Here is a 13,474-nt window from a genome sequence, read left to right on the forward strand (position 1 = left end):
AGAGCCCCGTCGAACAAAAAAAAAAACAAATAGGATTTTAAAAATATGCCCTCCCCCCATGGTGTGCTGGGCAATTATCTCAATCAGCTCGTTCGACGCACCCGATGCATAACTTTAAATAAACCGAAACACCGAATTTCTCTGCTGCGGCTCTTATTAAAGCCCATCAAAATGTTGTTTAGCATCGAAATGGACACAGCGCCAATTATTAACCAAAAGGTTAGGCACTGTAGCCGAGCCGTGGTTAGTGCTGGAGAAATGGGCACCGGTCAGAGCGGCATGGAATGGCACCTGGAGGGGGCACAATTAGTTCAAATGCGATCCCTCAATGAAGACGCCTCGTCTGGTTAGCGGTTGGAGTAATGTCTTCGGGCATGGATCAATGGAAACGAAAACGAAATCGCCGAGCTTAGAAATTGTGCGGTCAAAAAAAAAAAACACTAAACCACTACCACAGTCGGAAGCGAAACGATGCCACATTCCAGCCGCTCCAAAGCCATTCCAGTTGGATTCTTGTCACGTTCTGGCACACATTCGCATCGTCGATCGGCCGGTTGGTCGGTTATGATTTGCTACCGTTAGTCCACGGGGGTACAGGGTACACAGCTGGCCGTGCTATCTACCTACATGCCCAAAATCGCGCCAACGGTCACAGCGTTGGTCGATGAGGATGAATGTTGCTGGTGGGAGGGGACGAACTTCCAGCGATCACGGCAAGGATCACGCGCGCTGCATACACAATTGGCAAGGGCTCGCTCGGGCTGTAGGATAGTTTTCGCCCCATAAACACATCGGTTAGACACTGGTACAAATGGGCGTACGATTTTTGGTCGGCGGGGGTGACTGTTTTGGAACGAACCGGGAAACCCCTTCCGCTGGAAAAACTGTTCGAGCGTGTGTCCAGGTCTGTGGCGATCGGTACTTCGATTGAATTCGCATAAATAGCATCGTAATAGCAAATTAACGCATCAGTTGTCCGTGTTAGCTTATCCGACCAGCAGCCAAAGTGCAAGTGTTGTTCTCCGTACCGTCCACTAAGTGCAGTGCTCGAATCCTTCCATTCACGATGGTCGCTAAGCGTTGTTTCCTGGTTGCCGCGTTGGCGGTGGTTGCCTTCGGTGCGGTGGCATACGCCGATTCGGCCAAGGAGGAATCGGCCATGATCAACCTGATCAATGAGATCGACAACGAGCCCCGGTTCCCGCTGTTCGGTGGGCTCGCCGTGGAGCGATCGAACGACTACGAGGTCCGTGCCTACGGCGCCCGCTCGAACGAGGACCTTGCCGAACGGGCGGTCCGCTACCTTGCCTCGCACACGCTCAAGTTCAGCGTTCCGTCCGAGGAGAACACCGTTGAAGGTGAGAGCCTTGCTGTGTTTGTGGTGAATGATAGTCCGGGTTGGGATGGTTTCGAGAAACCAGAAAGTGATGAGAAGTACCAAAGTGGTTAAAAGATTGAATTTTAAAAGTGTGAAGTGATAATGTAATGAAGCAACTAGAAAAATAAGACAGAAAAAGTTACAGATTTCACAACATGATTGTGAAGAACAGGGAACGATTTGGAATAATCAAAAACTGATGTGGTTTTAGACCGTCTTAAAGCTTAGTTCTCCATCAAGACACTACTTGAGACTTGCTTCAACATATTGCCGCATGCCACGACGCAAAGCAAACGTTGACAGTGATCGCGTGCCTTACAGCATGTAATTTAAAATCGCAAAAACATAAACCCTCATCCGTAGGCCTGTATAAAAACCTGCACAAGATCCCGGTGAGAGATTTCATAACCTTGGAATAGTTCCTTCACCATGCGTGATTAGGCCATCGGAGGCCGTCTATTTCATCATTCGAGCGGCAGGGAACGACCCATCTTTCCCAGACATGGCTTCTGACAAAGGTTTCATTAAAAAAAAAAAGGTATTTTGCAATCCCCCCGCCAACTGGTTCGGGAGAAAGGCGAACTTGTGAAGAGGAAACGCAAAGATTAGCGTCATCTCTTACCGCTTGGTGGAGGTCGTTTTGTAGTTCAGGTATCTTTCACTGCGCATGTTTGTGTGCACCCTTGTGCAGGAATTTCTTCCAAGGCCGCATGCATCACCGATCTCAACCGCGAATTGTGTATATTGGGGTAGGATTCTTTTCCTTTGGGCGGTACGTAACCGTGCTATCCGTGTCTGCGGGACGGACAGTCGCTCCAGTTAGAAGGCGGGATGCAATCTGCGTCCCTCACCGATTTAGTTTTTTTACGACGAAAAACTTTCACAAAAAGGTTCACTTTCGTTGGAATTTTAGGGGTGCAGGACGTACAGATAGCTCATGTTTGGTGTAGTTTTGAGAGGTTTTTTTATTGTTCGTTTGTGTGTGTATACCCTAACATAGATGTTACGGAAGCGAATGGTCATTACCTTTCTTAGCATAATCCAGCAAAGGGTGTATGGGTTCAAGGTTGGCTATGGTTTAGATCATGTCTGAGCACGGACGATGGGGGTCAAATTGCCCTGTTTGCTCTGGGCTCCAGAATAAACTTTCACTTCATCCAAAAGATCTCGAAGATGAAGCCCCAAGGTGAGAACGATTAGAATAGGTCATCGACATCGGGAACAGGTTCTTAAAGAACGCAGGAGAGATCGGGTACACTGAACCAGTTCCCTAGAGGGCATATCGCGGTCGAAAGAGAAAGTTACGTCGTGCTGCCGTCTTAGCTTGCGGAACGAAGATGTTCTGGACGCGGTGGGCACAGACAGTAATTCGGCTAATCTTACGCTGGTATGATATGCCTCGGTTAATGTTAAGAAATGCACCGCAACCATCATAACTCAGCTTGAAGCTCTGTACATAGTTTCTTAATTATATTTTCGTTGTTTTTAAATATCGCGAGAAGCCACCAATGGGTCAGCTTAAGGCCGTGAACAAAATTGATGGGCCAATGGGACAGAATAAAGGGAACGCTCGAAAGCCGCGCAAAAGCCGCGCAATAGCCCGACCCCGGTTTCAGAAGGCAGACTGCATTTAAAACGCACCGGCATCGGCACCGTGCGCAACTCCCCGTGCAGATTAATGAACATCTCGTTCGAGTAATTGCACCGGGGGGCTTTATTATTCGCTTTACTTGCACGCTTCCCACTGTTCGGTGTCCTGTGCCGGTGCGCATATTTCCAGGACACTTGCGGCTCGACAAAATACCTGTCCCCGGCTCGCTGCTCGCCAAAGCATCAGAAAAACTTTCACTTTGGGATCCGGTGGATCCGGCTTTCGAAAATTCTCCAAAATATTTAGCCCACACTGGAGCCGCCCCATACAGCGTCGGATAACAATAGCAGCAACAGCAACCAGGAGCTACAAATTAAATATGAAACACCCCAGAGGAAGGCGAAAGAATGCAAGAGCGAGAGAGGATGTGAGACAAGCCATACACAAAAAAAGACAAAAAGACTCCTCGAGAAAAAAAGGGAAAGTCGCTCCAAAGACATACTTCTTTGGGTGTTATGTTTAACTATGGCACACCCTTTAGCGTAGCACCCTGCGTTCTCCCTCCGTTTGTTTTGGGTACAGTCGTACGGGCGAGTTGGGAATGGGAGAGAGAAATGATCAAGAACGCGTTGCGTGTGAGCATCACGATCGTCATCTTTTGAGTTCGGGTGGAAGAGCTCCAACGAGAAACGATCGTGCGAGCAAAAGGGATACAAAAAATCTCGCACACATACATACAGCACACATACTACAGTCGGGCTTTGAGCATGTTTTCGGTTCGATGAACTCCCAACGCACACACACACACACACACACACACACACACACACGCATGGAACGTCGAGAACGGGGTAGTGTTCGCGTTCGGTTCTGCTTCGCTGTTGTCGGGCGTTTCTGGGTCATTGGCACAGGCCACCTTGTCGGGTGGTTGGCGTGCTGAGCCACGGACGCGACCAACAAGTGCGTCCAGCGCGATTCGAGCAGGCGCTTAAGAACTTCGCTGCGGGACAGCGACAGACGTGCGATTGTGGGCCGAAGGCAACTTTCCCCCAAAATCAATACACAGCGACACGCTTTGGGGAAGACGCGTATGTGAGTGGGCGAGCACAAGGCCTTGGGGCGACATTGATACACCATCCTGTGTTGGGGTGGGGCTGCGCGATCTTCGCTGGGATCATAATTGCCCAGACAATGGGAGAAAGTATGGCCGAAGGTGGATTTGATGCGTGTTTGCTCACGGCTTGTTGCGGCTTGGTGCTCTCACGGGATAAAATTATTTACTTTTCTTCCATAAAATTAGCTTGCCACAGCCGCTGAGAGGTTTTGCGTGTTGCCTTTTTTTGCGAGTTGCTCAAGTTATTTAGTCATCGCGGGTACTTGTATGGAGGCTTGAAGAGGTATTTAAAATTGATTTGACTCCATGAAAGGTTAAGAGAATGCTGAATGAATACTGTCAGTTTAGTTGGGGAAAGGTGCACGAGCTACTATGTTTTTGGAACGTTTTGTTAGTACATAATGTTGTCGTATTGTACAATTGTATGAACTGTATGAAAATAATCTTTGACGAGGTGAAGAGGTGCAGTCAATATGCCAAGGTCTCTATTAAAATCAATAAACTAAAAAATATATACAATCTAAATCTATGGAATCTAGACACAGATTAAAAGAAATAAATTATTAAATCATATTGCAATTAAAACTATTGTAATAGGATAACCATTGAATAGGATAAGGAACATAAAAAATCCCCATCTTCCATGCAACATTGAAGTGCTTTTATATTGTATGAAATGTTGCATAGCATTTCATCTCCTTGAAGTGAGAGCTTTATGCGATCGCAGAGAAAACTTGAAGCTTTGTCGATCGATCGTAGAGCTTTGGTATAACGCTTTCTAAAACTTTCTTTTTTCTTGATCGTTACAGAAGCTCGCAGCAGCCGCCTGAAGAAGATGCTGTTGCCTCTGCTGCTGGCAATGAAGCTGAAGATGGCCGTCGTGCTGCCCATCCTGTTGGCCATCGTTAAGTTCATCTCGCTCAAGGGCCTGATCGCCGGGCTGATGGCTCTCAAGTTCTCCAGTAAGTACACGCAGCAGAGTGTGTAAGCGGGTGGTATTGTTTAAAGTTGAACGCATTTTATATTTTCTTTTCCCAGTCTTCACCGTGCTGAAGGATCTGTTCCAGAAGAAGCAGGAGCGCGTGACCACCGCTTACATCACTAGCGCCCAGCCCGTGAACGCCGAGATCGTCCACCAGGACTGGAACCGCAACGGACAGGCTGCCGCCCACGAGCTGGCCTACGGTGCCTACCCGTACGCTTCCATTGCCTAAGGACCAAGAACAGGAAATCGGTCCAGACCGTTCCTAGTTCACTCAGCTACCAACCAGCAACCAAAACGCTCCACCAATGAGACGACGGCAAGGAGCCTTTATTTATTTGCTTAATTTTAATAATTTATTGAACGAACATGGCCCTTCCGCACGCACCTGCTTGATGTGCTACCGGCACACCGATGGTGACTGTCAATGTATGGATGTGTAAATAAAAGGCGTACAGGCAAATGAATACCCTCATTGTGTGTGCTTATGTGTATGGGCGTGTTCCTCAGTGTGTGTACGGCGTTGTTTGAATTCCGGGTGGAGCACGAAAGGACGGCTCTTTTGGGGGGGAAGAAAATTAGGCAGCTCGCTACTGGGGATCAGCACTGGGTAGATAGATAATTCATACTCAAAAAAAACTGTTGGAACGGTATTTTGTCGTCGGCTGTTAGTTGTAACGGAAAACGGATTATGCTCAAGCGAGGAAGGGAGCAAGCAAAAACATATTGTTTAGCCTTCCAGATGCATTAAATGACCCATTTAGAAACGGCACCGTACCAGAAGTACGATCGATCACTGACCGATCATTTGCAGGCGCGAATGGGGTTAGTGTGCTCGAGGTTACTGGTGATGTGGGGAACACGTACGCACGGTGTATTAAGCCAACGATTTGGATTTGTTTGGAACGCGCCACCAAAGAGAGATGATGTGGGCACGACAGAAAATTGATACATCTTACCTCATGTGGATCGAAATTACCTTCATCTTGATTTTGATGTTCAATAAACATCAGTTGATTGATTATCGATGCTATGTGATGAGCACTGATCTGAACAGTGCAGTTAGTAATACAAAGTATTTTCCACTGCGTTTTATACCTTCACTAAAATATTAGAATTTTGTGTGCTGCCTTGCTTTCAATATTCTATGCAGAGTACCATCAAAAAATGCTTTTTAAATCTTTTGCTGTTTTTATGCTTTCAAAAGAATATTTTTGGTATAAGTACAAACATCCCTTGCTATTCTATTCTAGAGATAAGGCTTCGGTACAGTCTTTGAGTGGTTTATGCTATTTTTTACTATACTTACTTAAATACTAATTACTTACTAACTGGCATTAATGATACAGCATTCTTGGTATGGATAAAGTATACTTTGAAATTGATTTTTTGTACTAAAAGTATCATACCAATCAAACCATAAAAAATATTTGCATACATAGTGGCGCACAGGACAACATGACATGAGGAATTATTTTGATAGGTCGCTAGAATGAAGGCTTGAGAATGACAAAAGATCTTGGAAATAATGTTTATACTAAAATTACTAACAAATGTTGTCATTAAATAAACTTCTAAATTATTAAAACTTCCTTGCAATAAATTTACATTGCGGGAGGACATGCCTCAGTTTCTTAAAAGCGATGGTATTCGGTAAGGTCTTTTGCATGATGAGCAAGGAACTAAAGGGAACTACTACTTTACCGGTTCCTTGGCTACCCGAGGACTACGGAAGGCGCCCTCAAACTTGTCAGTGCGCGCTCCGTATTGTTTCAATATAACGTTACTGAGAGGCATTTCAATACTAAGCTAGTGATGTGAGTACATGTGGCTTTACCGTCTTATGCACATTCACTTACTTGAAAACTAACATTAAGTAGGTTTATAAAGAAAAACTACAACATGTCTCTAAAGAACATAAATCATTGTAATGTCACAATTAGTTCACAATTGTGTATAACATAAAAGAAATGGAACTTTCGATCATCCGAAAAACTGCATGCAAATGGTTTCCATTGGTTTGGCGTGAAAGTTTGTCGAACAAATCGGTAGAATATTTGGTTAATAATCGTGTAATGACAAAAACGCGTACACCCAGCTAACGTACGGTGATCGGTTGCTCCACATTCAACAGGGGAATGCCCGCCATTGAAAGGGAAAAGCTTTACGGTACGCTTCACTAACCCAATGAGGCCGATCCGTTTCATAGCCCGTACACTAAAGTGGATTTGCTCGAATTTGTGTCGCAATGGTGTCCCGAAGCTACTTGCAGCTGGAGCGCGTCAAACAGTACCTTTCTTTGGAGAGTTGTTGTATTTTTGCTTTGTTTTTTTCTTCTGAGCTCCCCCTAACCCACAGAACCCAGACAGAAGCGTATGCACGTGGAGAGTGTGAGCAGCTTTTCACTTCATACCGACAAATCTAATTGAACCGCGAAAATCTTGATCATTACCTCTTTATTACCATCCACAGAAAGTTTTCCTTCTCCTCCTTCTGCCTTTCTTCGCATCGTAATGCCCACCGTTGGTTCTTCACTGGTGGCAAGGCCAAGATCAAGTAGCAAACGGAAGGAGACGAAAGATGGCTGCCACAAAACAGGTGTCTCCGAGGGGTTCGCGATCGCACCAGCAAACCTAATCATGCGTTAAACAAACCTCAGCGAAAATGCGTCCACGGGTCTAGTGAGGCAAACGATCTAGGGCCAAGCGGTACGGTTTTGTTCGCCTTTCTTCTTTCCCCTCGGCCCTGGTTCTGGCATCATTTTTCATCTTTGCGGTTCTCCCCTGCCCTGGCGAGGGAAATTCGGGAGAGACAAACACCGGGATGATCGATGGCAAGTGCGCAAGATCGTATAAAAGTACGCTATGTCGATGGTTATTTCGTCAGTGATCAAGTGTTCGACTTCCGAAACAGTTGTCAATTGTGTGCTACCGAGTAGTGCCTTCAGCAGCAGTACTTCAACATAGCGACAATGCGTTCTACGAAAGTTATTCTCAGTGCAGTGTTGGTTCTGGCGAGTTGGATGTACGCCACGGAAGCAGCCATTGCGGGCAATGGCGGTGGGTCTGTGTTTTCCTCGTCCAAGAAAATGTGTGATCAGCGGTACAGCGTGAACTGTTTGAAGCTGGAGCTAGTGTCCTTCCTGGAGCGTGTCACCAACCAGAAAGAGTACAACCTGATGGCAGGCATTAGTGTGGTGCGCGATCCGGGTGCAAATATTACCCGTACTGCGGACCTAATTGCTGAGGTGACGCGCATCTTCCCGACGAATCCGGAGCGACGGTTGGACGAGTTTTTGCTGACCAAGCTGAACGACTATCTGCAGTCGCACTCGTTGCGGCTGAAGTTTGTCGACGGGGATGCGTTCCAGAAGGCACGAGAAGTGTTCGCCGGACGCAAGGGCAAGCTGGGCAAGAAAGGTGGACTGGAAACTCTCATCGCCGGTGCCATGATGATGAAAGGTGCGTATAGGGTTGTGGTTTCGATGTTCTCAATGTGCTAAATGCTAATGAATTTCGTGTATACGTTTACAGGAACACTGGCGGCGATCGGACTGGGAGCATTGGCACTGATCGCTGGCAAAGCGCTCATGACGGGACTGTTGGCGTTGATGCTGGCGGCCATTGTTGGACTGAAGTCATTGGCTAGTGGAGGCGGCGGTGGTCATAAGTCAACGACGTACGAGATTGTCGCCAAACCGATGTATTCTCACTCGCACTCGGAACACGATGAGGTGGGACACGGTCACACGGGATACGGCGGATATGGCCGATCGTACGATCTTCCCTACTCGGGACAAAAGCCCAACTGAGCTTTGATTGGAGAATAGAGTTAATTAAGAACATTAGTAAGGGTATGCAATTTCCGACAAAAACTGTGCCTATGCAAACTTGCCCTCTCGAAGGTATATTTAGGGGTCTTTTTATGAAGTTATTTATTTAAACACTGTTAGTGAGCTGTCGTTTCTCTCTTGCCAAAATGTATTCTTAAATTATTTATTTATTAAAGCTTAGATAACTAAACTGTCAGATTGTTATGGAGAAAATGCTTCAACCAGAAAATTTGAATAAAAAGAACGATAAATACATTCGTAATTCAATGTGCTGTTAAGTGTGTTTAATGTTATTAATAATATACACGTTTGTTCTGTTGCTGTCTCTTGTCCAGAGGAGAATTTTCCTATTAGTGGACTGAGCAGCTACGTGAGGCCCCGGCCAAAAGGGATCCCCAAAATCTCTCTAGCAAATGTATCACTTTTATATTCGATTATTTTATTTTTTTCAATTCACGCATGAACGAAAAACTAAATCTATCTCAAATTATATATTTACAAGTATTTGGGGGTATTTGTTCATCACTTTTATATCAAAAGTTACTAAGAACTTTGAAGAAGACTGTTTGAAAGCCTAAACATACTTTCTCACTTTACCTAAATAGCAATAAAAACACTTATAACGGTGAAGCATGAAGTTTTTTTTTCTTCTAGCTCGTTTAATTAGGTAAACATTTTAAAGAACTTTATCGATTGTCTCGATGGAAAGGATGACAAGTCTACAAATACACAAGTACAGAATGATCAACGTGGAACATTTGGAATCAAGTGTTTTTTTGTGTCCGTGAAACAATAAAAGTGATGCATCAGAATTATAAAACTTTGTGCAGTTTCTTTTACCTCTTATATACGTAATTGAACAAACTAATGAACTGCAAAATCTTCTTCACAATTACAAAAGTATAAATGAATACAATTCACAACAGTTTTTTTTTGCTAGACTTTCCAAATGTGCCTTTTAGGTTAAATAAAAGGTCAGGGTTTTTACAGCGGTCAAGTTGATCAGGTAATTGAATCACGGTAGACCAACCTTTATCAGTACTGATATTTTGCAGGTCTGCAGATTTGGAACGTTTTCTTTGCTTGATTCATTTCACAAAGTTCTTGGTCGCAAACATATTGATCGCGAAATTCTTGTTCGCAAAAATCTTGGTCGCAAAAATCTTGGTTACAGAGTTCTTGGTCACAAAATTCTTGGTCGCAAAGATCTTGGTCACAAATATCTTGGTCACAAAATTATTGTTCGCAAAAATCTTGTGTGCAAAATTGAATTTGTTTAAGTTGTTATTCAACTTAATCATATGAAATTTTCTTACAGATCAGTTAAACTACACCCTAAAAAGCTTTGTTTTACAGTTATAAAACAAGAAAATGCTAAGTTGGCCGCTCATTGTTTTCGAAGCCCGATTTATACTTCACATACCCCATTTTAGATAGGTGGATAGGGATTAGATAGGTAAACCCTGTATTGTGTGATGCACAAATGTGTTTTTAAAGGGCAAGTTGGAGGAGTTCAGTATGACTACATATGTGGTGTGCAGGTGTAGTACTTATTTTATGCCAAGGACTTTATCATGATGTTTAAAAATATTATTTGAGCTTTTATTTTTTATACGTGCAAATTTTTACCATAACAAATTTTGAAATCTTCAACAGCAGAACAACTAACTTTTTTAGCTTTCTAACTAACTAACTGACATACCAATAAAAAGACCATTTATAAAACGATCATAATGATTAAAAACTGAAAAAAAACGGCAAAAAAATCTAGTAACATTGTCAGTGATAATGACAAAAACAGTTTACCACTCATATTCTCTAAAATTATCAGTATTATGAAGATCTTTCCTTTGTTTTAGATATGTATACGGCCTTATACCTGGAACCAATTATTTTACTTTTCAAACAAGTTACATAGAAAAGAGCCTCCCACATAACTAGTTTTTCGTTAAACGAGTGAGTCACTAAAACGGAATAAACTTGTCATGAAGGGTTCCTCTGCCAAGTATAGATATATGGTGTTCGTAGAAATATATAGAAAAAAAATTGGAATGGAGTAATAGTTGTTGATATTGGTTTATATTTTAGAGATTTTAAAGGAAAACATTGAATGAAAGCAGCAGCGCTTTAATGTTTACACACCTGATTCTCTATACATTTTGATAGAAAATCACACATTTTGAACCCCTGCTTAGGGCACCCGGATGGATAAATCCGCCTATGCTCTTGGTATAATTACGTGTGATGAAAACAATAGTCTTCCTGTTGAAAAGACAAAGACGGTTTAAAAGAGCTTTCTATGGAAAGTCAGAGCTTTTGACTGTTGCTGAGTGCAGAGCTGAGCTTTTGACTGTTTATTATGTGAATGTGATTATGCGAATAAAGGTGACACATGTTACGCGTTATTTGAATGAGACTCTTGAAGTGTTATAAATTATAGACACTGGTGAAGTATAAAATATCATTAAAATAATTTTAGTTCTATTTGGTCTACACCACAAAGCATCGAAATTTACTTATATTTATCAAGAGGCGCTTAACACTAGTGCATATAATGGGAACAATGAATACACTCTTAATAATGATGTACTTCAGTAAGTACGAAGTTTTGCTTTTGCACAATAATTCACGGCAGCTAGTTGATTTACATTAAAAAGTGGCGTTGTTTACAAAACGAACAGAACAAACACACAATAAAAACAGAACAATTGTATTGTACTGCATGGGTGCTTTTGTGGTGGCTCTAATGCATTACAGGATTAGTGAACAAGGTTTTCCTGTTGATCGATCGTTTAGATGCATGAGAGTGCAGAAAAATATATAACAACAGCATTAAACTGCATGATGCACTTTCACTGCAACGATGACGCTTGATTGATACGTGTACCTGTTTATCGTATGTGGAGTAAGCGATGTGTCAAATCGAGTTCACCTAGAAACCACATCCTTATCCGATCGGAGCGTAATTACTTTTTTGTTCTTAAGCTCATCATACTCCGGTCGTCATTAAGCGTATACTAACGTATGCTAAGCGTTGAGCCTACGGGCAGCCACCTGTGCAAAGCTTCTGCTTATCCGAATGTATGTGAATTATATGATGCACATGCTGCAGTTGCCTAAATACAACGGTTGCTTGAATTTATTTCATGCGTGTGTCCGAGTGCATTTCATGCGTACAATATGGCAACATGTTATACATCCAAGGAACCCACAATTTTATGTCATATTTGACAACCGCTTCGATCGAGTTTAGGATAGTGGCTGATTAAATTTGATTGTGTAGTTTCCAGCAGATGATGTGTGATCAAATGGTAAATAGCGGTGTCCAATTTTTTCAAAGAGATTAGTGTAATAAACAAGTGGACAGTTGTTTTTAACAAACTCTGCGAGAGTAAGATTATCAATGAAGTAAAGAAAGTGGTATTCCAATACAGTTTGTTTCCTAGTTACGCGGTTCTCGACTTCACAGATTCGGAGTTACGCGGTCTACTAAATTTGACAGATCAATTGTCAAATCAGTACAATTTGCTTCAAGAATTGCATTTTTGCTAAAAAATAAAACCGCTTAAAAGCCAGAGATATCAGCATTTTCTGCACGATTGAATAAATGATAAATTGCATAAATGTATCAAATTTAATAAACAAAACCGTGTTATACTGTATTTTAGCTGGAAAATGTGAAATTCCACTTACTCTGCCTGCTGAAAATCATATGTATGTAACTGTTCATATGTATCATATGTGTTCATATGTATCATATCATATGTATGTGTCATATGGCACATTACGGTGTAGAAAACTGCTGTTTGTGTTACTTCGATAAAAATATTATGTTTTTAAAACATTGTTTTATACACAATTGCCAGATTTTACTTAAAATAACTAATCTTTTATTTAGAAAGTGCTATCTAAACTTGCTATTAAAGGATAAACATCCTTTCCAGCAATATTTGTCCAATAGCTATATTGTCCAATATTTTGCCGAATGCCTGTGATTGTTAAATATAATTTAAACTGTAATGTTTCTCAAGAAATAGTTACTGAAGGAATGTGAGTAGTTCCATACTTTACTTTTTTGGGTTAGTCTTACTAAGAAAAGACAAAATTATAACGTTTGCTGGCTTTATATGACGTTGTTATGCAAAGGAGAAGAAGAAGATCGCACAGCTTCTTCTCGCTCGAATTTAAATTGAAGTGTAATGTTATGTCATTTTGAAGATCGGTCAACATTCCTGATCATAGCATAATAGAAAATCTCGTGAAGGACAACGTACATGATTTGTATATACGTAATGTAAAGTTATTGTGACTCTATCCGTCTTGCTGACCAAATATTTGGTTGTCTATCGATATCGTTTTACTGTGAGTAAGTTTGGTGACTACATTTGATAATAAATCATCATATATATCAAAAAGGTAAATGTCGATCAAAGTAGAAACTGTGTAAAATACGAAATTACAGGGCATATTAACACAAATCAATAACAAAACAAAATAGACCGATAAAAGCAACTCTACGAAAATGAAGAGGATCACCTAAATCCAGCCTCCCTTATTTTTACACAATCTCATCTCAC

General features: G+C 42.1%; 2 protein-coding genes across 2 annotated transcripts; both read left to right on the forward strand.

Moving 5' to 3' along the window:
* Positions 1–952: 952 nt before the first annotated feature.
* LOC120897545 lies at positions 953–5,540 on the forward strand. Its single transcript, XM_040302519.1, has 3 exons — positions 953–1,358; positions 4,893–5,045; positions 5,122–5,540. The coding sequence occupies exons 1-3, from the start codon at positions 1,067–1,069 to the stop codon at positions 5,295–5,297; spliced, it is 621 nt and encodes a 206-aa protein (XP_040158453.1). The 5' UTR covers positions 953–1,066; the 3' UTR covers positions 5,298–5,540.
* A 2,499-nt stretch (positions 5,541–8,039) lies between these two features.
* Positions 8,040–8,974, forward strand: LOC120897377. The gene is made up of 2 exons (XM_040302223.1): positions 8,040–8,526; positions 8,599–8,974. The coding sequence occupies exons 1-2, from the start codon at positions 8,088–8,090 to the stop codon at positions 8,874–8,876; spliced, it is 717 nt and encodes a 238-aa protein (XP_040158157.1). The 5' UTR covers positions 8,040–8,087; the 3' UTR covers positions 8,877–8,974.
* Positions 8,975–13,474: the final 4,500 nt, after the last annotated feature.

Source organism: Anopheles arabiensis, chromosome 2 (assembly GCF_016920715.1).
Source record: "Anopheles arabiensis isolate DONGOLA chromosome 2, AaraD3, whole genome shotgun sequence".
In the NCBI taxonomy this organism is placed as follows: domain Eukaryota; kingdom Metazoa; phylum Arthropoda; class Insecta; order Diptera; family Culicidae; genus Anopheles; species Anopheles arabiensis.

Excerpts from the sequence above, each read along its gene's own strand:
- LOC120897545 (XM_040302519.1), top strand. The coding sequence starts at position 1,067 with ATGGTCGCTAAGCGTTGTTTCCTGGTTGCCGCGTTGGCGGTGGTTGCC. Across the intron at positions 1,359-4,892 it reads CGAGGAGAACACCGTTGAAG|AAGCTCGCAGCAGCCGCCTG; the intron begins GTGAGAGCCTTG and ends TGATCGTTACAG. Across the intron at positions 5,046-5,121 it reads GATGGCTCTCAAGTTCTCCA|TCTTCACCGTGCTGAAGGAT; the intron begins GTAAGTACACGC and ends TTCTTTTCCCAG.
- LOC120897377 (XM_040302223.1), top strand. The coding sequence starts at position 8,088 with ATGTACGCCACGGAAGCAGCCATTGCGGGCAATGGCGGTGGGTCTGTG. Across the intron at positions 8,527-8,598 it reads CGGTGCCATGATGATGAAAG|GAACACTGGCGGCGATCGGA; the intron begins GTGCGTATAGGG and ends ATACGTTTACAG.